General features: G+C 38.2%; 1 protein-coding gene across 1 annotated transcript in view; it reads right to left on the bottom strand.

Annotated features, from left to right (window-relative positions):
* LOC124878322 (phosphatidylethanolamine-binding protein 4) overlaps positions 1-25142 on the bottom strand; it is a 76294-nt gene that overhangs the window by 28441 nt on the left and 22711 nt on the right. Inside the window, exon 4 of the mRNA XM_047382208.1 lies at positions 21922-22017. Coding sequence (XP_047238164.1) covers positions 21922-22017 — 96 coding nt within the window. The remainder of the gene's footprint in view (positions 1-21921; positions 22018-25142) is intronic.

The raw sequence follows: 25142 nt of genomic DNA, 5'->3' as shown, positions 1-25142 counted from the left end.
TTTCCTTGTGTGGGTGCGTGCTTCCCTTTGTCAGCAAGAGTTACTCATGCACCTCCTTGAATATCCACCACTTCTCCCTCCCTTGCTTAGCCTGTAAACCCACACCTACGACAATCAGCACCCACGTTCTTCTAATGCAGTTCTCAGAGCATCATTCTCCCTTTTACTTGCAGTCAGGCTAACAGACGGGGAGAGAGAGCATGACAGATGGTGTTCACAGCTCTATTTCTGAGGCTGGACTTGTACTGCCACAGCCAACCCCCACCACCCACCCCCCTCGCCTATTCCACTCAAGCCAAGTGCTTATGACTACCTCCTCTTCTCCTCGCTGTAATCAGCCCATTCATTTGCAGGGTTATTGTGAATTAAGAGCCTGTGTACTGAAAAGAAACCTTGGGGCATGTGGGTTAAACACTGATGATGACAGAGAGAAATTGTGTGACTTTCTTTTGATAATAAAAGGAGAAAGTGAAGATTTATTATCATAAATTTACAAGCAAAACATGCTAGTCGAAACTGCCTAAAGATATTCACAACTTCTTCAACTAAAAACGTGTGATTGAATGTCATTACAACATGATGTAGCCAACTGAGCGCAATCAGAGCACATAACTTTCCAGATGGCCTTTTGTCACTTTAGCTCCTCATTCTGATATCTGCACACCTGCATAAATTTTTACAGTATTTAACAGAGTTTGTATGATATCCTGTTGGATATATTTGCTTAAATTCACTCAGACAAACACTGAATGCTAATGAAACTGCCAATTTGGTATCCAGCAACATGAGTTGTCCGCAGGTTCACATTTTATGAAGATTAAACTCACACACACACACACACACACACACACACACACTGGTAAGTCAGCAGCTAGTATTTGGTTGTAAAGACTATGGATGATTTTACTGACGGCTTTCCGGATGGCCACATGTGTCTGTGAGTATGATGGGGTGCAATCCTGGAATCGTCAATAATTATGCTGTACACGCCATAGATTGATGCCAACAAATCTGACTTGTGAAAGCATTTATACTTCTTGAACATTTTGTCACATTACGAAGTTCAATGTATTTTATTGGGATTTTTGTAAAAGCCAAGCATAAAATAGAGCATATTTGTAAAATGGAAAAGAAAGCATATTTGCTTTTCAATTTGTATTTTACAAATAAAAGTCTGAAAATACAACCCAGTGCAACTTAGTGCCTTTAGAAGTTGTCAAATTACTAAATACAGTCTGCCAAAGTGTATTTTATACTCAAGTATAAATCCAGCTTTGTGCATGCTGCAGAGGTTTGTTATATAACATCAGAAAGCGAACAGCAGTAAAACAGCAGATAGGTCAGGGATAAGGTTATGGGGAAGTACAGTATAAAGGAGCAGTGTTAGTTTATTAAACAATATCCCAAGCTTCAGACATCTGTCAGAACACTGTTCAATGCCTCATCTGAAAATGTGAAGAGTATGGCCCAACTGTCAACTTACCAAGACATGGGCATCCACCTAAACTGACAGGCTGGGCAAAGAGAGCATTAATCAGACAAGTAGCCAGTAGGCCCATTATAACTCTAGGGAAGCTGCAAAGATCCAGACTTGAGGTGGGAGAGTCTGTTATAAGGACAAGAACAATATTTGCTCATGTACTCCACAAATCTGCCCTTTATGTGAGAGCTGAGAGAACAAAGCCTTTTAGAGAGCCAAAACTAATACTGTACATCAGTTTGGACACATCCTCATAAAACATGGTGGTGGCAGCATAATGCTGAGGTAATGCTTTTGTTGTGGCAGGGACAGATAAGTGGGGGGTGGAGTCTTTGGATTTGGTCGATGGGAGGATGAATAGAGCTAAATACAAGAAATTCTGGTTGAGAATGCAATAGACTTTAGCATTGTTGTGGAGGTTCAACATCTAGTCGGACAAAGACCCTTAACATACAGACAGAGCTTCAAAAAACGGTTTAGATCAATTAATATTCGTGTATCAGATGAATACCCAGACATTTTAATACAAATGCACATCATACTATTCAAATTACTTGTAAAAATAATTAAAAATTATGCATCTTTTCTTCTATTTCACAATTATACAACACCTTCTGTTGGTCTGTCACATAACAAATCCCATTAAAATGCATTCAGGTTTGTTTTGATTCGTCAGAATGTGAAAAAAAGGATAATGACTACATTTGCAAGTCACGGTCTATACAGCCTGTTAAAAAGTGTCTTACACCGCAAACAAATGACAGTAATTAAGATGCAAAGGGTTACAGAGAGTGCTCGAAGCATTGTATTGACTGATGTCACCACCAATATTTAACAAAAAATAGCATAGCCAAATGATTCGCCAGTATCATGCAGCCATACCATAGAGATTTTGACAAGAGTGTGAATAAATTCAGACAGAACTATTAAACTATAATAGGTGTTTGGCCTAAATTTAAAGTGGTTGTTTTCAACCATTGTCTGAGACAGTATAATCCCTTTGCAAGATGTTCTGTAGAACAGACCAAGTTTTCCTTTCTTTACGTCACTTTCCAACGAAAGATACTGAATGACTGGGAAGTACACTTCTGCCCCAGGCATATTTATGTATCTTGATCTGCTCATTATCTGGGAAGGGATTTTGAAACTTTTTTCAAAACCACTAGAGCAGAACATACCGTCAGGCAATGGTGGCTCAGGTGGCAGCAGTTCGTCCTTTAACGGGTGAGTGGGTGCCGAGTCGAACCCACACTCCATCCGTCTCAGTCATTGTGTCCTTGGGCAAAACACTTCACCCGCCCTGCCTGCTCATGGTGGTCAGTGGTGTCGATTGTATGGCAGACCTACTTCTGTGTCTGCCCCAGGCCCCCTGTGGCTACAATGTAGCCTACCATTGTTAGTGTGTGAAGTGTTATTATGAAAGTGTTGGATGAGAAAGACTGGCTCAATGCCTCTGCTCTAATGCACCTAAAGGTGACCTCAACCATGATGACTGAGGTCAGGCCTCTGTGCATCATGATCATTATTTAGATTTTCCAAACATGTATATACTTACACTTTGTATCCCTGAATAGGTTCAAAATAATCCACAACAGACTAGAACAGATCAGCTGGGCAGGGTAAAATGATCTAAGCAGGAGAGAATAAAAATCAGTGGGGGAAGTCACCCTTGATCTGCTTCAATGGGTCAACAAATTAACTCACTTAACAATAGCCTGCTGGACTAATGGCTTCCCAATAGAAACTCATTTGGCTTTGGTAATGAACCCAAGTTGGAAACAAAAACAGCCCAGTTATTAACTCTGCAGCTCAATGACATCGTCTGACACACCAAACCCACATTCCTTTAGTCAAGCTAATTAGTCCGAAAGGATACTATCACTGGAATCACTGACTTAAGAAAGTAGCTACCCAGACTCATTATCTCAACCATCTATTCAGACTAATTTACATACATTAGATATTCGGCTTAACAAAGTCCTTGTGCTGGTTTGGTCATCTCATCCTCAGAGAGCAGATTGGACCCAACAGGGCAGAGAACAGGCCAAAGTGAGAACAGTCTACCAAGCTAATTTTCATCTAACTTCGGTGGTGCTTCGTTTACAGTGTGTGTAAGAGAGTATGGGTGCTGATGAGTCTGTACTTTAGTACTGTTGAGGGAAGCCCAAGCCTGAGTTCCCAAGGTAACAGTCTGTTTGAGTGGGGGCTGGCTGACTCATTTGAAGGGAATCCTGGAACCTGAACAAGGCTGCCCACTCGCCCCACCCCCAGCTTCATCAGCAACAACAAGCAAACAAGGCGCTGACATGTCCCCAAATAGGGCTTCCCACTAACGGGGGTGGCAGTGGAAAATCCCTGCCTGAGTATATCGTCGCAGCACACACACACACACACACACACACACACACACACACACACACACACACACACTCAGACACACATCTTTACCATGGCTACAGCGGTTTCTGCCTGCAACATGAGAAATCCACATAGATTGAAAATAAGATGGTGAACACAAACACATACAGGATTTTGATTAACACATACAGGGATGGCAGAGATGTGAGGGGGCAGGAGAGGAAGTTTAAGCTTATTAAATTGTCAGTGACTGTGAATTGAAATAATACAAGGTGTGAACATTGACACTAAGTAAATGAGCATCAATATTTTGTGGGTTTGTCTCTGACGTAGAAGGAGGAGAGAGGTGGACGAGGATCAAAAAGGAGTACGAGTAGGTGGACAAGAGTACGAAATCTTTGCCTACTCAATTAATCTAATTATTAGGAAATTAAAGGGGATCAACAGCCGTGTAATTAAGCACTTAACTGTTCCAAGGTGAGTCTGTTACCTTGACTTTGAAAGGAATGTGAGCCTGGGTGCTAATAACTCTATGTACAGGGGCTTGCAAAAGTATATGAACCCCCAGAAACTTTATCACATTGTGTCACTTTACAACTACAGACTACAATGGTTTTTACTGGAATTTTGTGTGAAAAACCAACACAATGTGGCACATAATTGTAAGGTGAAATGAAAAAATGCATGGGTTTTAACTTTTTATACAGAAAAATCCAAAAATGTGGCATGCAAATGTATTCAGCCCCTCTAAATCAATTGTTAGTACAGTGGAGAAGTACTTTCTGTTACAATAACAGCTTGAAGTCTTTTGGGGTATCTCTTTACCAGCTTTGCACATCTAGAGGATGATTCTTTTTCCATTCTTCTGTGCAAAGTAGCATAAGCTCCATCTGATTGAATGCAGAATATGTGTGAAAAAAAATATTGTCACAAATTCTCAATTGGACTTAGGTTTGGTCTTTTACTTCACTAATTAGATGACTTCTGACAGTAATTTGTTACACTTGTTTTATTTAGGGGTATCAGAATAAAGGAGTCTGAATAAAAATTCCAGCTACAGGTTTTAGACTTTTATTTATAAAGATTATTGAGAACCATGTATCATTTTTTCCCACATTACAATTATGAAGTATCTTATGTTAGCTTATCACACGATGTTCCAATAAGGAACATTTTGGACTATTTTATGCTCCCAGTTTGTTTCCTGTTCAAACACTGCACACCAGCACACAAAGGAAACAAGCTCTTCACAAATGAGCTTCTTAAAGAATGGTCAAAAATTCCCATTAACACACTCCTAAACATTGTGGAAAGCCTTATGGATTACGAATGGGATGTCACTCAACTTAACACACTTATGTGTGTATGAAGGCTGGCGAATGAATACTTTTGGCAGTATAATGTAGATGTGTGTTTGTCATATAGAACAAAAGCAACATTTCCTAAAAATAACGTAATAATGATTTTGGACATAAAACAAAAACTGCACACATTGAGGCACCAACCCTGCTGTTAAGTGTAGCTATTTGATTTGCTCCAGTCCAGTTACATCTGCTGATAACTCTATAGTTCATTCAGTGTCTTTAGTCATTAACAACTGAGAGCTGGTACAAAGGGATTTAAGAGGTAGAATTACTGTTTTGAATTGTTGGATGTTTAATTCTTCTATTATAATTGAGGCAGCAGGGAGACAGAGGTTATAGTAACTGCTGGAAACCTGTCCCACTTCACAGAAAGGTTAATGAACCTTACAAGTCCTATGGGAGATGGAGTATGCTGTTAATTTGACAAACGTGGGAAATAAATGCTTTTATGCTTTTATTGACGGTGACCAATAGCGGCCTTTGCTGGAATGAAAGGTTTTAGTCTTTTAGGTGCTTTGCTATGAGGCAAAACAATAACGTGGAATGCATTTGTTGGAAGAAACTAAGTACATAATTGTTTGAATAGCAATTTCAGGCCAAAAAGCATCTTCATTATTAATTCCTACTTTTAGGGAACATATACTGTGCAGCAATGCACAGTAACTTGATTTGTGTTATGAAATGTATGCTTTTGTTCTGAATGCATTTGCAGAAATGTTGGATGTTTTAAAAAGCGTTTAAAATCTACATATTTCAGCGTTCCAATTTATGCACCACTGGTCTGGATTTCATTTTAACAGGTCACAAAATGCATAATGTACTATCAGCTGGAGTGAATAACATGCAACTCTGTCAGCAGTTTCCACAATTACAAAGTGTGTTACAGTCAGTCAAGGTGTCAGGGACTTGACCACCCATTGTGCAAGCAAAATGCAAAGTGACAGAAGCAGCAATCTGGGTTCATGAACTAAACTGTCACAAGTTTATTTTCCAAACTGTGTTATATTAACTCCCCTAAATTGTTAGGAGTATAAGTTAAATAAATGTTTTAATTATTTCTGAAAAATATTACAAATGCACACCACAGGTCATGCAATTAATTAGTTGGCCAGTTGTTATAATATGCAGTAGGTGATTATTTTCTGGCATATGTGCCTGAATTCTGTCCCAGCAAGACAAACAAATGATGCAGGAGTCTTTTACTTTGGATTACATGGTCAGGTATGTAGTTAATGCATTTCCTGTCTTGAAGTAATTGTTCAGAACACAGCAGCTCATCCGTTAACCGGAACAAAAAGGTGTGAACACAACTCTGGTCTTAGCAACCTCTCACTGGCTTTTTGACAAATGGTAGTAATATCCCTTTGATATAGTGCTTTGTAAATCACACTAATGATGCTCCAAAATAATTTTTTCAAATTATACCGATAATTCAACTCTAATGCCAGACAATACACTATATTGGCAAAAGTATGTCTTTCTACTTTTGAACTACATGAACTTTGATGACACCCTTTTTCTTAATCTATAGGGTCCAATTTGTTGATGCACCCACCGTTTAACTATCCTGTAAACATTTTCCACAAGGTTCAGGAGTGTGTTCATAGATTAGAAAACCAGAATTGCAGCTCCCGCTCTAATTCATCCCAAAGGTGTTCAAGAAGGTTGAGGTCAGGTCTCTGTACAGCACAGTCAAGTTTCTCCACACCAAAGTTTATACACCTGCAGCCATGGAGATGATTGGAACACTGAAATTCATTGATTCGGTGGTGTGACCCAATACTGTTGGCAATATAGTGAATATTTATATATATTTTTTCACATTTACGGTGGTTATTTACCTACAACAACTAAATATATCACTCATCTATTTGATGCAAAGGTGGAGCAGAACAATTCTTGTTTAGCTGTGTTGATGGTAAAAATGTGAAACATTTGACACTACTACCTCATGGCAATCAAACAGCTACAAGTAGCTCTCAGAGGTTGATCAACTGGACACCAGTTGCTGTGTGCTGCTCAGTTACAATCTTGCAAAAGTATCTATGAACATTTTCATAATGGTGAAGGGGAAACATGGCATAAATGATAAACTGATTACATAATTTGCTACATACAAAAAAAAATTTTTTAAAGTGAAACGTGGATTTATATTTACAACCACTTTCCACTGCAGTTATAGCTGCACATTTTTTGGGGTATATATACATGGTGTAACAAACCAAGAAACTGAAATTGTCACTGAATCTGTTTTGCAAATAGCTTAATTTCTAGTCAGATTGGAAGAAGAGTGTCTATGAATGTACATTTTTAATGCTTGCCACAGATTTTCAGTTTGATTTAGTTTTGGACTTTTACTGGGCCAGTAACACATGAATATGTTTTGATCGAAACATTCTTTTGTAGTAATAATTTGTTACACTACCGCAAGAAACTTCAATTTTGGGCTTATCTCCACATGATTGCTGCGCCCCTCATTGTGTTACTACTGAGACTTTTAGCAACTTTTTTTCATCAATAACTTTTTCTTGCCACATTTCCATAAGGCCAGATTTGTGTATTACTAAAATTTGTTCTGTCAGCAACTCAGCTATTGATCTCCACAGTTACAGCAGAGTTACCATGGGCCTCTTGGCTGCTTCTCTGATCAATGCCCAGCCTGTCAGTTTAGGTTGACGGACCTGTCTTAAATGGGTTGCAGCTGCACCATACAATCTCCATTTTTGGATGGTGCATTGAAAAAAAACTCAAAAGTTCAACGTTATATATTGGAATATTGTTTTATATCGTAATCCTTCCTAAAGATCTACAACTTTATCTCTGACATATATGCTTTGTTCCTTAGTCTTCATGATGCTGTTTGTTCTCTAACAAACCTCAGAGGCCTTAACAGAACACCTGGATTTATTCACAAAATGCATTAAACACTGGTGGACTCTGTTCATGGACTGAATTACCTCTGATGGCAGTTAGTTGCACTGGACTATTTGGGACTATCGGAGTAAAATGGGTTGAATAAATATGCAAGCTACATTTTTCAGATTTTTATTGGGAAAAAATCCTTTACCTGAGACTTCATAATTATGCACTACTTTGTGTTGGCCTTTAAAGCCTTTAATTCACTGTGGTTCAGTGAGAAATGAGTCTTGCCAGGCAGTGAGTCTAAGAACAGAACTGATCTTATCTTCTGTACTGGGGAATCGCTCTCTTTCGAAGAGATCTGGAAACGCAATGCATGAGTTACCTGAGAAGTTTCAACAGTAAAATAAAAATGATTGAATATCAGCTGCTGGGATTTCTAAATACTGGCTTTGGCAAAAAACAAAAAAGCCAAAAACATATTGTTTGACCTCTATATTCAACTGAAACCAGCAGTTCAGAAACATTATTGCTAATGTTTAGTTTGCATAAAAGGTGTTAATTTGGTGAAAGAAAACCTGAGCTGTTTCTTTAGGAAGAGTTAAAAGCTAACAAATCCAACATTTCTGAACATTCCTGATATTTTTTAAAAAACTGATTGAATAACTAACCAGCATTATCAGCGACAATCTGTGCAGCTCTTTAAGGACATTGATGTTAGCCTCTACTCTTGCAGAGCTCAGCAGGAAATAGAAGTTAAACTAAGAATGTTCTAACATTACAGTATACAGTAAACGGACATATCTTCATGTAACCAGAGCTTGCCTTGTTGTTGTTGATAACCCCTCTTATAGAGAAAACTCAGCTCTCTGTCTCTCACCCTTACTTTCTCCCAGCTACACTGTCGGGCACTGCTTCCCATGTCTGTGCGTGCAACATGCTCGCCACAGGAACACACAACAATTCGCGCTCCACAATCCCTCTTAACCTCTGACCTCAGCTTATTGTTACCTGTGAGCAGCACTGTGGCAAACATGTTGTACAAGTACTGCACAGCCCTGCAAGCTGTTTGTGTTCTGCAAGTATGGAGGGCAGGGGAGGAGGAAACGAAGAGAGGGAGCTATTTAATCCCCCCCAAAGGAACTCCCCTCTCAACCCATATCGTGAACTCGCAGGCAAATCACGTTGCTGGAAGGCACACCACACACACACACTGCTGTCTTTTTAATTTCATCAGCTGAAAGAAATCTATACAGTGCTTTGGAATCTGACTGAGCTGCGGAGAGAAGTGAACTATACAGCACCCTGAAATGTAAACAGGGTTCTTACCAAGTGTAGCATAAAAATACAGCATAGTAACAAACCCTGTTGGCTATGATAATGGTCAATAGCAAGGATCAGAGGTCTTTTTTTTTAGGTGCTAGTCCGACAGCATATCAATAAGCACAAGATGAACAAATCCTGAGAATAATTTAGAAGAGATTTTCCAATCTTACTTAAATTATGAAAGCCTAACATGGATAAAATGGTTGCTTTATAGTGAAAAAGGCTTTTTTCTTGCTATTTCAAACAGCATCCAGGGAATAGTAGGAACTTTATCACCAAATTCCTTGCAGATACAGACTGTAATGTGCAAAGAACTGCAACATCTATTGTTCAGTGTGAGTTATTGTTACACACGTGTAGCATTCAAAAAAATGGGCACATTATTTAATAAAACTAACACTAAGCCAAGCATTGTTATTTGATTTGTATCCATATCAAAAACCTTACAGCAATGCACACAGAACCAAATTACATTAGCAGATAAATATAACAATTGTTCTTAAAGTGAGAATGCTTTTATTTTCATTATACACAATCTGAGCTGTTACAAGTTTAAATTTTAGTCACTTTATAAACTATGCTATTCAGCCTCTGCTGCATTTTGGTATGTACTTTACTTCAATATTACTTTTAGAATCCAATCATAATCCGCACATGAAGTTAGACAGGCCACCATAATATCTGCCAACTTTGTATTCATGGCTGTCACACTTAATTAGCATGCCAAAACACAGGAAAATATGTTGGCTTCAGGAGGTCTTTTGTCAACTCTTTGTTTTGTGTACAATTAACTGGCAAGATTTGCTATATACTTAAGTAAGGGCTATTTTAGGTGAGCATAATTGTTAGTGAGTTGTTTTTATCAGCATGACTCAATCCCCTTTGCTGCACCATATCAAGAGACACCCCGAAGAGGAAGTGTTTTCCAAAGCCGCAGCCCCGGCAACCCCCTACTAACCCTGACATTTGTTCATTTACCTGCCCATTTCTACCCCATTCCAGTTCCTGTGCCCACACCTTCCAGCACATCTGTCAAAGTTGACCACTTTACAGGAGGAACAGGTAGTCTCACTCCATAAACATCCCCCTCCTTTTCCCTCCCAACCCACTGCTCCCTCCACCTGTACCCTCAAAACACAAAAAAATTAGCACACGGGGCCGACTGCCAAAGATCCTGTTTTCCTGACTGAAATGGAGGGGAGGGGGGTATGACAAAGACGACAGCTTGTGTGGGGGAACATTGTCTGCGGCTGTGACTAGAAATCTTTTCAGGAAAAACAGGATTTTATACACAATGGCCGTGGGTGTGAAGAAAGGGGGCACATATTAAAAGAAGTGCCTTTATGTGTACAGAGCGAGTGATTTTTTTTTTTAACTGCTCTTTACATGGATAAGGTCCAACATGCTTTTTTCCCCCTACTAGGCTTTAGTGTGACAGACTGGATCAGAGAGGGCTTTCCAGGTTGTCGTTGTTTTCTTGGAATGTAATTGTTATTCTGTATATCCAGGAGAGAAATAAATGACGCACAGTAAACCGACCAGTTTAATTAAAATAAATCTGCTTTCTTTAGGAAAAAGTCTGAAATCAGTCAGCAAAGTCGGCAGGATTTTAGGTTCCTCGAACACACCATCAGACTTTATGTAAAAACTATAATTTGTGTGTGATTTTTTTTTTGCCTGAACCCTGATCAGCATTTCCTATTTTTAATTGTAAACCACAGCGGCTCATGCTCTCTGTGCATGAAACCTCTCCAATAATCTCACCACAGTGAGCAAAGCAGGGAGGTCAGTTTTTACAGGGATGGCAAAAGGCTTGGAAGGTTATCTGTTCCTTTACAGCGTTATGTGTGTGTAAATGTGTACGTGCGCTTGCATTTGTAGTATATGGACGAGGGATGGAGCTGACAACTGAGCGGAGGATTCTTATGTAATTCTCCCTTTAGGTGGCAGAGAACAGTGAGAGCAGCAGCCCACACTGAAGCAGAACCTGTTTGTTAATAAGCTGCGATAGCTCGACAATGTTACAAGAGGTTTGAGCAAGGAGTTGCTGGGTGGTGGGTGCCCAGATACCAGAAAGTGGCTGACAAGAAGTCCTGAGACATGACTGTCATCTCAAAAATCAAAGATAAAAAAAACGAACCTTGGATCCAGACACATTCAAACATAAATGGATGTCTACAACTAAAAAAGGCCAGAGCTAACAAGCATAAGCACATGAACAGCTGTGAGGTAAGTCTGATGAGGTTTAATGAGGAACGACTTCCCAAAGCTGAACTCCATGTAGCACAACCTCTGACATTTATCTGGCTGTAGTTGACAGGATGAGCACATGCTCCAAATGTTAAGCACCTCCAGCTGCGCTTTAGTGTTAAGGACCATTGTTGACTTGTAACAAGGGAGGGTTCAAATTGTTTAAAAAAATAAAGTACTTGCATCTAAATTTTGTCACAGTCAATCTAATTTAAGTTACAATATAAAAATTTTACACTTTAAATGCTAACAAGTGACCATTTAAGCTCCAAAAACATTGCCCTAAAGTGCCTTGTTTACTTTTTGCCACGTTACAACCAGACTTCAATGTATTTTATTGGGATTTTATGTGACAGACCAACTCAAAGCATAATCATGAAGTGGAAGTAAAATGGTACATGGTTTTCAAAGGTTTTTACAAATGATATTTTCAAAACAGTGGCATGTATTTGTATTCAGCCCACTGGGTCAATACTTTGTAGAACAACCTTTCATAACTGTAAGTATTTTGAAGTATGTCTCTACTAGCTTTGCACATATACAGACGGAAATGTTTGCACATTCTTTATAAAATAGCTCAAACTCAGTCAGACTGGATGGAGGTTTAGTTTTTGAGGATCGGTTTTGGATTGAAGATTCTCAGTTGGATTTATGTCTGGACTTCAGCTGGACAATTCTAACATAGAAATATGGTTTGATCTAATCCATTTAATCTAGTCTCAAGGCTAAAAGAGTCTTACACAGCCTGTAACACATTTTCTTCCTTCACTGCCCTGTATTTACCTCCATCCATCTTCAACTCTGACTAACGTCTTTGTTCCAGCTGAAGGAAAATACATCTCCAAAGCATGATGCTGCCAACACCATGCTTTATGGTGGGGATGATGTTGCCAGGGTGATGTGCAGTGTTAGTTTTCGGCCAAACATAGTATTTTACATTTTGTCTTATCTGACCAGAGCACCTTCATCCACATGTTTTTAATGTTCTCCTTGTCTAGCCTGTCATTAAGGTGAATGGTCATCTCTTGTAAGTTTGCACTTCTGCCATTACTCTTTCCATGATGTTACAACCTAACACTGATTTAAACCTCTCCACATCTTTATCCCTGACCTTCTTGCTGTATTCCTAAGGCCTTCACAGAACTAAGATTTTTAATTACACATGACTCAACAAACAGATCAACACTATTTACTAATTTGATGACCTCGGTGAGTAATTTGTTGGACTAGATTTATTTATGGGTATTAGAGTAAAGAGGGGTCACTAAAAATGTACCCCACTATTTTCCGATTTTTAATTGTAAAAAAAGGAAAACCATGTCCCATTGTTCCTTTCACTTTGCAACAATGAACTACCTTTTGTTGGTTAATTACATAAAATCCCATCAAAACACTTTGGGGACGTTTGGCAAAATGTGAAGTTCAAAGGGTATGAATAATTTGCAAGGTTCTATACATCTACAAAAACTTTACACTAGTTTCTAGCACCACCCATAATCAGTTAAACAGGTTTATTAAATTTGCATGTATGCTAATTAAAACGATATGTTTGGAAAAGGTGTTCATTTTCTAAGTTTACATTTAAACAAAAGACGGCAACAGGTGCAGTCAGTGGAGTTTAGATCTGATGCAGTTGCATCACATGATTCAAAGCAAGGAGGTAGGTTTGTGTAAAAGTTTGTGAAACCATAAACAACCAAACTGTTAACCTCGGTTATGAGCATGTTTGGCAACTTTGGGAGGAAAAATAAATCACATTAAAAAGAAAAATTGTTCGCTTGCTTTGCGCCCACCCCCTTGTCATAAGATATGGATGTCCCGTAAGGTTATTTGTGCTTGCTGGGGATTGAAGTGCTCAACTGGATTAAAAACATACTGCATATGTTTGGAAATCTGTTTCCCTGGGCGTATGAGTGGAGTGAGCGAGCGTGAAGCAGCAGCTTGCGTCTCCTCCAAGAGAGAGGGCAGACACTCTCATCATTAGCCCGGCTACAATGTGCTCCTCTACCTGCTCCAATCTGCACAGCCAGGCTCCACTCTGACGCCAGACAGATGTTCCCAGCACGAGGTGCAAAGTATTTAGAGGGGGAACAAGAGTGAGCAGGAGAGAGGCAGAAGCATGGAAATATTCAGCAGAGCACACAATAAGACTTTAATTATGAATAATACTATTGCTTCTTTGTTCTCGCAGTGCAGCTAGCAATGGTTCGACTGGCCTATGGGAGACTGTTTTTGGCTTCCATATGGGGGCAGCTGTCTGTCAAGAAAATTACCACAAATCATAACATGCCAGAAGATATGGCTACAGGGTAAAGAACAATGCAAATATGTATAGGTTGTTTTGCAAAAATAAACTCCAAGGCTTTTGCAAACATTCAAATTTTTATTCTATCGTTTCATGCTTATAAGATAGCATCGACTCACAATTTAGACTTTTAAAAGTATCACTTGTGATAGAGTGATTTACACGAGACAGTTTTAAATATGCAAGATGGTTCTGTAACAAGAAAAAGAACATGCTAAAAGGGATATGCTGGCCCCATTTTATTTATTTCATTAAATTAATAAAAAGACCCAAATAAACTAAATTGTATAAATAAAAAATTGCAATTCTAGAGCAATGGAAATGAACAAAATCTGACACATTCTGATCATTATTAATCACACTGAAAAGTATTGTTGTTTTTTATTTTGGTGGATGGGAGGTTTTGTCCTTAACACAGATCGGTTTATAATAAAACTAAGAGACAAAACAACCAAAGTGTTATCATTTCAAGAATTTAGCACCAAATAAAAAGCTGTAAAGAGGTTACACGTCTAATAGTTAGCAGTTAAAGGACATGTTGAGGTGTGGAGCAGATGATCTCTGCAGGCCGCAGAATTCACAAACACAAAGCCAGCTGGTCTAATACAGTCACAATACTCCACTGTTAGTGTTTGCTTGAGTTGCAGAAGAACACAGGCTCCTTCCTCTTTTGGGAGCAGCAACAATAGATGAGGATGTTAAAGCATGCATGTCCCCGGTGCATTATGATAATCAGATGTCCATCTGGCTTTCAATAATCATATGATTGCTTCCCATTGATAGATCATATGGGGGGGTGGACTTAAAATCAAAACTTATGCTGCCAAACAGGACCTTAAGTGACCTTATCTGGAACTGATTAGGAGTTCTCAGCTTGTATAAACAGTGAGTAAAACCTTTAAAGGATAACCTGAAACTATACGCCAGTGTTTAACAGCAGTGAATATATTTTGCTTTCGTAGAGTATGGAAATAGATTTTAAGTGTTTTAAGAAGAAAAAGTAACTCAGAGTGCTGTATTCATATATACTGACTCCATTTGGATTGAAATGATTTGTTTGTTACAGTAATTATTACTGCAAGTTCTCACCGGAACATCTGTATTGCTATAGACTCCAGGAGAGCAGAGAGAAGGAGGGAGAGGCTCACAATCTGGAATTTGACTCTGAGAGCGAGAGAACAATCTGTTGTACGCTTATTTTGGTAATTGTCCATAAATCATGTGAAACACGGGTGTGTGTTGAAGAAGATTTTAAATGACTGTTTTTGTAGCTTAGAGGGTCAATCACAATAGGCAGCTGCATTGAAAATGCATATCCATCATCTAATAATATTATTCTAAACGCAAGTGGACAGCTGGTGAGAGAAGACAAGACATCCAGGCACACAGTTTACACTTAATTGGTGGAATATATTGTTCTTGGCAGACCAAACTAAAGATGTGAAAAAAGACTTAACAGCTGATATAAACATAAAATTATGATTGTTGTTATTGTTTATAACGTCTGCATTGTTATTCCGCATGTTTGTAAAGACGTGCTGATGCTGATATTTATGACCTAAAACAAGAAACTGAGACAAGGGACCAAGTAATGGTGACAGATGCAGAAGTAACAATATGCAAAACGTAGGTTTAGCATTAATATCTTGCTTTTTTCTTTCTTTTGTGGGGAACATTCAGATTTTTTGTTTAGTTGAACAGAGTATTGTATTAACACTAGCTGCATGTTGCAAACACACCAACTAAGCTTAAAGTTTTACCTTGAGCTTTGTTATTTAGTGAATGATATTGATTAGGAAAGTAATTATCATCAAAATATACTTTTTTTACCATTAGGTCAGTGTTGGAAGCAAGTCACAAACATATAAAATACGTTATCATTAGTTCTAGTGAGAAATTTCTTTAAATTGTGGCTCTTCCATCGAACTCGTCAAAAATTATAGAAAGTCCACCCGCTGTGTTTTTACTTCTTGAATAAAATGTTATCATCAGAAATGTACAAAAAAAACTCAAAAAACTTTGCTCTCTTTCTTCTACGGGATCACTGTCAAGTTTTTTGAAGCAGGTGCATTTTTTTATTCAAAGCAGCTAAATTAGTTAGACCTTAAGACCAAAACTTATTCATACACCTGGCAGATTGAGATTTAAAATGTTTCTCAGGAAACTAAGGCAATTGTGTTTGATAGAAAATGAGCTAGGAATCCTTGAAAAGATGATAAAAAATTTAAACAGTGTAACAAATTCACTTCAAAAATTGCTTACATCCTTCTAAATAATCAGTGGGAAGATATGTCCTAGCATTACAGCAATAACACCCTTTTTCATAATTGCTGAGCGGCTTTTTGCATGTTTCCACTGGTATTTTGATGATTTATCTTTGGTGATGAACTCTAAGTCCTTAAGGTTGGAAGGTTTTTAGATCCCTCTACAGATTCTCCATCAGATTTAAGTCCGCACCCTGGCTGGGTCACTCCAAAAATTTGAATATTACTTCCAGTTAGAAGAAGACTGTTGATAAAATTAAAACATTATATAATATTTTATTATATTATGTTATGTTATGTTATATTATGTTATATTATATTATATTATATTATATTATATTATATTATATTATATTATATTATAAACTTAGATCAGCCCAAAGGCCGGAATTATTTCAGGCTTAATTAAATATTGAACATTTATTAATTCTTTGTCATTTTTCTAAATAATTTCCCTCCCATATAAATAAATCAATGGCTTGCATGATGTGTTTTAATGTAAAAGAAAACTCTAAAACTAAACTAAAATTCTCTGTCATATTTTATTAATCACCACTTTTTACCTGTAATATCCCCCAAATAGCAGTTTTGGATCTATTGTTTGTACATCTTCAAATTTAGTCAGTTCACTGGGCATACAATTAAGACAGCATGTCATGTCAATAGGTTGCTTATTTCATCAGGCAACAAAAAAGCTGACAGGAACGTTTTTTACAAGTTTCCTTAAGGAAAAAACTAATTGTAATTGTTGCAAAAGAGTATCAACATATCAAAATCAGCCCCCTCAAATGTTCTTATTTAGTGAAAAGTGGCCCATTAAACCTTCCTATGTCAGGAAGCAATGACTGTCTTCAATCTGCTTTTCACACAGCTTCATATTGCTGAGGATAAACACTGTGTGAGGCACAGTACTGAACCTGGCAACAAATATTCAAATATTGCAAAGCCTGCTCTCGAGAGAGTTCAGGCATGGCTGACATAAATCAAGGAGATCCTCATCACATGTTTTGTTAAGTGAAGAGACATGTGTTGTATTGGTACTTGGAGCAGAAGCAAGCAATGCACCACCAGCAAGATACTTTAGTCTGTCCTTGTTGTGTTTCTTTTTCTTCTCTAATGAGACTTTAACAGAGGAATCGGCTTAAATCTGCTGTGGCTTGCTGCTCAGTCCAGGCTGACCTCACTTCGCTTTCGGCTGAATTATGGAAATCCTCATCTTTACAACTCCAAACAATACACGGTAATTATGGATACATCTGCAAACCAGGGCAAGGTTGTATGACCCTGGACCCATGAATATATATGAACAGAATATAGCTGCTGCAGCTCATATTATTTGACTCGTGAAAAAGTAAACGCCGATCTATTTGACCTCAGAGTTAAAATCAACAAACATGCCAAGAATATTATTGCACAACACTCTTTACATTTTTAGAGATGGAACTAATTATTCTTTAATCAGTACATACTCATTAGTTTGCTGAATTACATGCGTTCATTCACAAACTCAAAAGACCCAAGCTGGAAACAAAATCTGACACATTCAGATTGACACTTGAAACAAAATGGAGGTTGTTTCGTGTCACCTAGCCAACCTGGTCAATTAAACACCTCCCACTACAGCTGCCTTCACTCAAAAGGCTCATTAACCCATCTGACCAACCACCAGTCACAATCAGGAAAATATCCCGTCATATTGGACAATCCAACATGGGCAGAGCAGGTCAACACCTACACAAGTGACAGGGAATTGAATTGCTTGAGAGAATGTCGTTTTTCTGAAGGCTTGAAAGACATTTGTTTATTCACAGTTGGTGAATAAAAATTACAGGTGATGCTTAGTAAATTTTTATCAAGTAGAAATTGCTATTCTTTATTTAGCTGTATAATGTACTTGTCTCTCCTTGATCTGAGATAAATAATAGTTACTACTTAGATGTTTCCATAACTTAGATCAAATCCAGATTATATATATATATATATATATATATATATATATATAGTCACTTTCAATAAATTAGAATACAGGTCCTTCTCAAAATATTAGCATATTGTGATAAAGTTCATTATTTTCCATAATGTCATGATGAAAATTTAACATTCATATATTTTAGATTCATTGCACACTAACTGAAATATTTCAGGTCTTTTATTGTCTTAATACAGATGATTTTGGCATACAGCTCATGAAAACCCAAAATTCCTATCTCACAAAATTAGCATATTTCATCCGACCAATAAAAGAAAAGTGTTTTTAATACAAAAAAACGTCAACCTTCAAATAATCAGGTACAGTTATGCACTCAATACTTGGTCGGGAATCCTTTTGCAGAAATGACTGCTTCAATGCGGCGTGGCATGGAGGCAATCAGCCTGTGGCACTGCTGAGGTCTTATGGAGGCCCAGGATGCTTCGATAGCAGCCTTTAGCTCATCCAGAGTGTTGGGTCTTGAGTCTCTCAACGTTCTCTTCACAATATCCCACAGATTCTCTATGGGGTTCAGATCAGGAGAGTTGGCAGGCCAATTGAGCACAGTGATACCATGGTCAGTAAACCATTTACCAGTGGTTTTGGCACTGTGAGCAGGTGCCAGGTTGTGCTGAAAAATGAAATCTTCATCTCCATAAAGCTTTTCAGCAGATGGAAGCATGAAGTGCTCCAAAATCTCCTGATAGCTAGCTGCATTGACCCTGCCCTTGATAAAACACAGTGGACCAACACCAGCAGCTGACACGGCACCCCAGACCATCACTGACTGTGGGTACTTGACACTGGACTTCTGGCATTTTGGCATTTCCTTCTCCCCAGTCTTCCTCCAGACTCTGGCACCTTGATTTCCGAATGACATGCAGAATTTGCTTTCATCCGAAAAAAGTACTTTGGACCACTGAGCAACAGTCCAGTGCTGCTTCTCTGTAGCCCAGGTCAGGCACTTCTGCTGCTGTTTCTGGTTCAAAAGTGGCTTGACCTGGGGAATGCGGCACCTGTAGCCCATTTCCTGCACACGCCTGTGCACGGTGGCTCTGGATGTTTCTACTCCAGACTCAGTCCACTGCTTCCGCAGGTCCCCCAAGGTCTGGAATCGGCCCTTCTCCACAATCTTCCTCAGGGTCCGGTCACCTCTTCTCGTTGTGCAGCGTTTTCTGCCACACTTTTTCCTTCCCACAGACTTCCCACTGAGGTGCCTTGATACAGCACTCTGGGAACAGCCTATTCGTTCAGAAATTTCTTTCTGTGTCTTACCCTCTTGCTTGAGGGTGTCAATAGTGGCCTTCTGGACAGCAGTCAGGTCGGCAGTCTTACCCATGATTGGGGTTTTGAGTGATGAACCAGGCTGGGAGTTTTAAAGGCCTCAGGAATCTTTTGCAGGTGTTTAGAGTTAACTCGTTGATTCAGATGATTAGGTTCATAGCTCGTTTAGAGACCCTTTTAATGATATGCTAATTTTGTGAGATAGGAATTTATTGCAGTTAAATGTTATTTAACTGCAATAAACTCTCCACTCGCAAAAACAATCTTCCACTTGCACCTGCATCTGATGACATCACATGAGGCAATAGGCAGCTGATGAGTTTGAGAATGACCATTCATATTTTTCTTGTTTTCTCCCACTTTATTTGGATGTCTTTTTAAATGTTTCAATTATATGCAGGAAAAATGCAAGTTTTTCAGGAATATTTGGCAACATTGAAAAGCAGAGAAGTGTTTTGTGAAGAGGACCAAGGCAAGACGGGAATAAAACTTGGCTGTTGCTGTGGTTAAAACCGTATATATACATACACTGTTTGACAACTCTTTTTCCTCATTGTCTGACATTAAATCAGACTAAATCTGTACGCAACTACAAACAGCATAGGAGTATCCAGCAATCATAATGTTCAAGATGGAAATGGTTTCTATCTACCAGAGATTAACATGTTTTGGTGAGAAATCCACATAATGAGGAAAGAATATGTGAAAATATCGAAAGAAAAATAGATAGGATAGTAAAACGTGGACTCAGTGGTCTTTTTCAAATGGATATCTCAAAACAAACAACCAAATTAGTTACAAAGTGGCTTTAGGACAATAAAGTCAGAATTTTGAGTGACTATTGAAAAGCCCTCATGTTCTTAGTCCCATAGAAATATCTGTGGGCAGAGCTGAAACGGTGTGTCAGCTGGACAGCCTACAAACATGACTCAGAGACATCTCTTCTGGCAGGAGGAATGGGCCAAATATTCAGCTAATTATTGTGAGAAGCTGGTAGAAGGATACCCAAAATGTTTGATCCAAGTCAAAGGCAATTCTACCAATTACTATGAGAGGAAAAAAAATTCTAAATTTGATGAAAGAAAAAAAAAATCTCCTTTAATTTTCTGGCATTTAGCAAATAGAAATAATTTTAAGTTATGTGTCTTTTATACAATGCTAATATGAGTCAAATGTCTAAAAGGTTGCTTGTGCACCATAGTGTTTACTAATGCCAACTGATTTGAGGCCTCTTCCAATCAAATACACACAAAGCAGAATTATCAGTTTATTTTCCTCAAGAGTGTTTCTTAAAAACTTTATATTTAGTAAAATCCCGCAGTGGGAATACATACTTCATTACTTAGCTGGGTTTTTATTTTCAGTGGACATCTTTTAGGAGAAAATATACACCCCAGGGTATGCCTTCAATGTACTTGCAAGCAAAGAGACACATGGCTGCATAAATATTTTCCTAAGAGCAATTTTTTTAAAGAACAAATCACAAAACGTTGATTTTATACCTGTTGTGAGCTTATCACAAATCCAACACATTTGGATCTTTGAAAAGATGTGTCAGTTTAAAAACCAAGACTTAAAACAAAAAATTAAAAGGGAGCAGCGATACATCTCTAAAGCAGCTTTGTGATCTCGCTTTTCAGACCACTAGTTTCTAATCTACTGGGTTGATCTCCCAGTTCTCAAGGGATTATAAAAAATGTCTGCAAACCTCAAAATATTTGAGGCAATCAACAACTCAACATGCATTTGGCGTTAGAATGCAAGAATGCAAAAACACACAAGCGAATGGATAAAAAGGAGTGAAATATGAAGAGAAATAAGGGGATCGGAGCCGTGCCCATTTCGGGGGTGTAAAATATGGAGAAGTGTGGATCATTGGGGGAGCTGCTCTGCCTGGGGGAACAGATGAAGGGAGGACACTCTGCCAAGATCTCTCCACTAAAGGGGGAGCTGAGGGACTGGAGCACTATGGGAGGAAAAGTGTGCACCTCGCATGCTGCTCTCCCCAATCTCAGTCTCACACGCTCACATTGACACGTCCCAGGCACTGCGCAGCAGAGGGAAATTGCTGCTGACAGGGCCTTGCAAACTTTCACAGCCATTTAGAAAGACTTACTCCCACACTTTTGTCACAGGCATTTATTGCACAAGAAACATGATATGAAAAATGTACATTTTCAAACTTGGCATCGTTTTTTTCGTAACCAAGTAACCAAGTAAAAAAACCATTCATAATTTTTCGGCTTTACAATCGGCCCTGATGCAGATGTAAACACAAGACGTGCCAAGTGAGACCACGAGATTATGAAAATGCACACTTAAAAAAAACAAACTACCAAACACAACTTTGTAAATTTATATCATACAGTATGACTATCTAATCCAATAAAAATAACTGTCTGTGTCATCATCGCCAAAACTGGTGAGATGAAGGAGCAGAAGTTCTGGGGGACTTACTGTACCTTAATGTTCGCAACCAACCAGTGCCTCCAGTAAGCAGGGTGCTGGGAGCGTCTAGGAGCATCAGGATCAACCATCACCAGGACGTACATCTTTTTCTTCATGTAAACATAAAGACATTCACATGTTAATTACATTTATTATAGATTTTACATATTAAACACACTGCCAGACATGTTTTTATTGGCTTTAAAGGTAGCTGTAAAAGCTGCTTTACCTGATCTCTTTGGATTTTTAAGATGTGCCATGTATACATAATGTTACCAAAAGCTTAACAGTAACCTGGCTACATTCTTGAACAGACGCTCTCATTCAATTTATGGCCTTTATTCTTTCCATCTAATGTTGTGATATGATTTTAGTGTATATCAGTTATTTGTGATTTAGTTTTTGTGTTTCTTCTTGAGTCATTAACTTTTTTAAGACGCACCAATCAATCAACCAGAGATTTTCATTTGTTGTTTGGCTCTGATTGGTCATTGGGATATGTTCCAAATCATAAAATGCAATCAAAACTAGGAACTTCAACCATCTTTAGTCTATAAAAATATTAATCAACAATTTGCAAGATCATGCACTTTTTTGAGTTTAATAATAAACAGATCAAGATGAGAAAGGCAAGCTTTGATGGGGATGATCTTGTAACTGCTTCAATTTCTATTGGGTTCAAAACTGCTACCTCTATCAAAGAACCTGTAGCATTGGCTTTTCTCCTTTATGTGTTTATAGGCCTTAAAGGAAAAAATCAGAATTGGTATTGGCTAGGAAAAGCAAGATTTGTGCATCTCTCCAAAAGCTCCCAAAGTAAGGTTTAGGAGTTTCCTTTTCAATGTCCTTCGATTTGAATTTTAACTGTCAAGGTTAAAATATTATCAGCATAAAACACCAAACTATTTTAAAATTGAGAAATATATGAGAACATCAATTGTAGCCGATCTTCTTATTCTTTCCTCAAACAAGCTCTTTCCCTTCTGTTATTACTTACACTTAATATCCTTCCTGTGACATAAACAAAATGACAACGTTTTGGACGCGACACCAGAATCGTCTCGTTAACATATTCACAGTAACTTTCTGCCATTTACCAAGTATCTTTATACCCCTCAATCTGTCAATGGAGAGAAAAAGCATCTTAACTAACACTTGATCACAGTTATTGGACGATGATTTGGCGGCTTAATTGCCGGAAAAAAAAATCTTCATTCTGTCTGTCCCTAAAAGTTAGAGAATTATGAGAGCAGATTGAATTATTGCAAGAGCACATTTGTCATCCCTGGTTCGGTGCCCAAAATCTGCCAGACCATATGATGGGCTTTTTATTATTTTGTTCACTTCCTCTACAAACAGCGACACAGTGTCCTCTTACAGTGTACTTTCAATTGAAGCAAAGACCATAATGCTATCAGCCTGAAAACATAAAAAAACAGGTGCAGCTTTTCTTACGTTCTAATGCCGACTGCCAAATAACACTGTTGGCGGTGTGGTAAAACATTTTCAAAGGATCAAATGCTTCCCTGTAAACATAAATCTTAAATTTCTGTTTGTTTTGTCCTATGAAGACATTCTTACAGGCCTCAGAAAATTATCCTAAGCCGATGTACTTGAAGGAGATAAAGAAGTAGTCATGTATTTTTCTGCAGATACTCATTTCAGAAGGATTCTCTGCCTACCTGACAAGCAGTAATATGCATAAACAACTAAGCCTAATAATAGGATAATACTGTAGTCTCAGCAATAGTGCCTGCAGGTAACATCCAGACACACCAGTAACAATAGAGCCTCCTCCACAGCCTGTCAAAAGTGACTCTATATCAGTGACCCCCCCGGGCAGCTTACCAACCATGACCTGTTGCCTTCTCCAGAGTTGTAATCCTCATTTTTGTATGTTTGCTACCAGGCAGAAAAAGTGTGATAATGTAGTTATACTAATATCTAAGTCAGACCCCGATGCATTCAGAAATAGCACGGTTTCAAACAACAGCACACGCACATGCATCCTAAAAGGCAAATTAAGCATTTAAATTAAAAATGACCTCCAGTCACAATTACTATTGAACAAAATTGCACATTCTTGGATGTTTCACGAAAATTACCCTGCATGCAGATACGTGATAGGGGACAGGTTTAGATTTTTGTGCGTCTAAACTCAGCACAATATTAAGAGCGTTTCACATTAATTTCCGACTGTAACAGGAGAAATAAACTCCACCAACCTATTTATGGTGGTCGCTGAATTTCAGTGATTTCTGCATATATTTAAAGCTTGAATTTCTACCTGTAACATTTCTCTAGCAGCTAGTCCAGCTGGCATGGGCAGCGAATATAATACAAGAAGCTCCCATCAAGCTTGCACTTCACACATTGTGGCATGTACCCTTCTCTCTTATGCGGACATTTTTTTTTCCCTCCATCTGTCAAAATTCACATTAATTACACACAGATATGTGTGAAAGACTCCAGGGAAAAACAGATGCATACTCTGCCATCTGAAAAAATGTACCAGGGCTTGAACAAACTAAATGTATATCAAAACACTCTATCCTAGAAGGCACACAATTTCCTCTAAAATGTGGAACTCGTTTTGCTGTCCTACTCGTCAGTATTGTTAACTTACACTGGGGCTATTTAAAACTATTATTCATAATTTACTTTAGCTTGGAAAATGCCCATATTTCTTGGTAACTACTTAAAAAGCTGTGTGTCTAGTAAAGGTATTTACAACCCTTTAAACATTTTCACATTTTTCCCAGTACAACCACAGACACCAACATATTGTATTGGGATTTTATTTGATAGGCCAACATGGAGTGGCGCATAATTGTGAGGTGGGAAGAAAATTACAGTTTTTAAAAAAAGAAAAATTATGTGTTTTTGCATTCAGTCTCCCTAAATTAACACTTTGCAGAACCATCGTTCCACACTTTAATTGGATTTAGGCTTGGACTTTGACTAGGCCATTCTAACACATGAATATGCTTTGATCTAAACCATTCCATTTTAGCTCTACCGATATGTTTTTTCCTGCTGGAAGGTGAACCTCAGAGCTACAGTTAAATCTTTTGTAACCTTCAACAGGGTTTTTTCCAGGATTACCCAATATTTATCTTAATCTATCATCCCATCAGCTGTGATTAGCCTCCATGTACTTGCTGAAGTATCCCCACAGCAATATGCTACCACCACCATGTTTCACAGTGTGGATGGTATGTTCAGACTGATGTGC

Source organism: Girardinichthys multiradiatus, chromosome 12 (genome assembly GCF_021462225.1).
Source record: "Girardinichthys multiradiatus isolate DD_20200921_A chromosome 12, DD_fGirMul_XY1, whole genome shotgun sequence".
Taxonomy (NCBI): domain Eukaryota; kingdom Metazoa; phylum Chordata; class Actinopteri; order Cyprinodontiformes; family Goodeidae; genus Girardinichthys; species Girardinichthys multiradiatus.
This window is presented reverse-complemented; position numbering and strand designations above follow the sequence as displayed.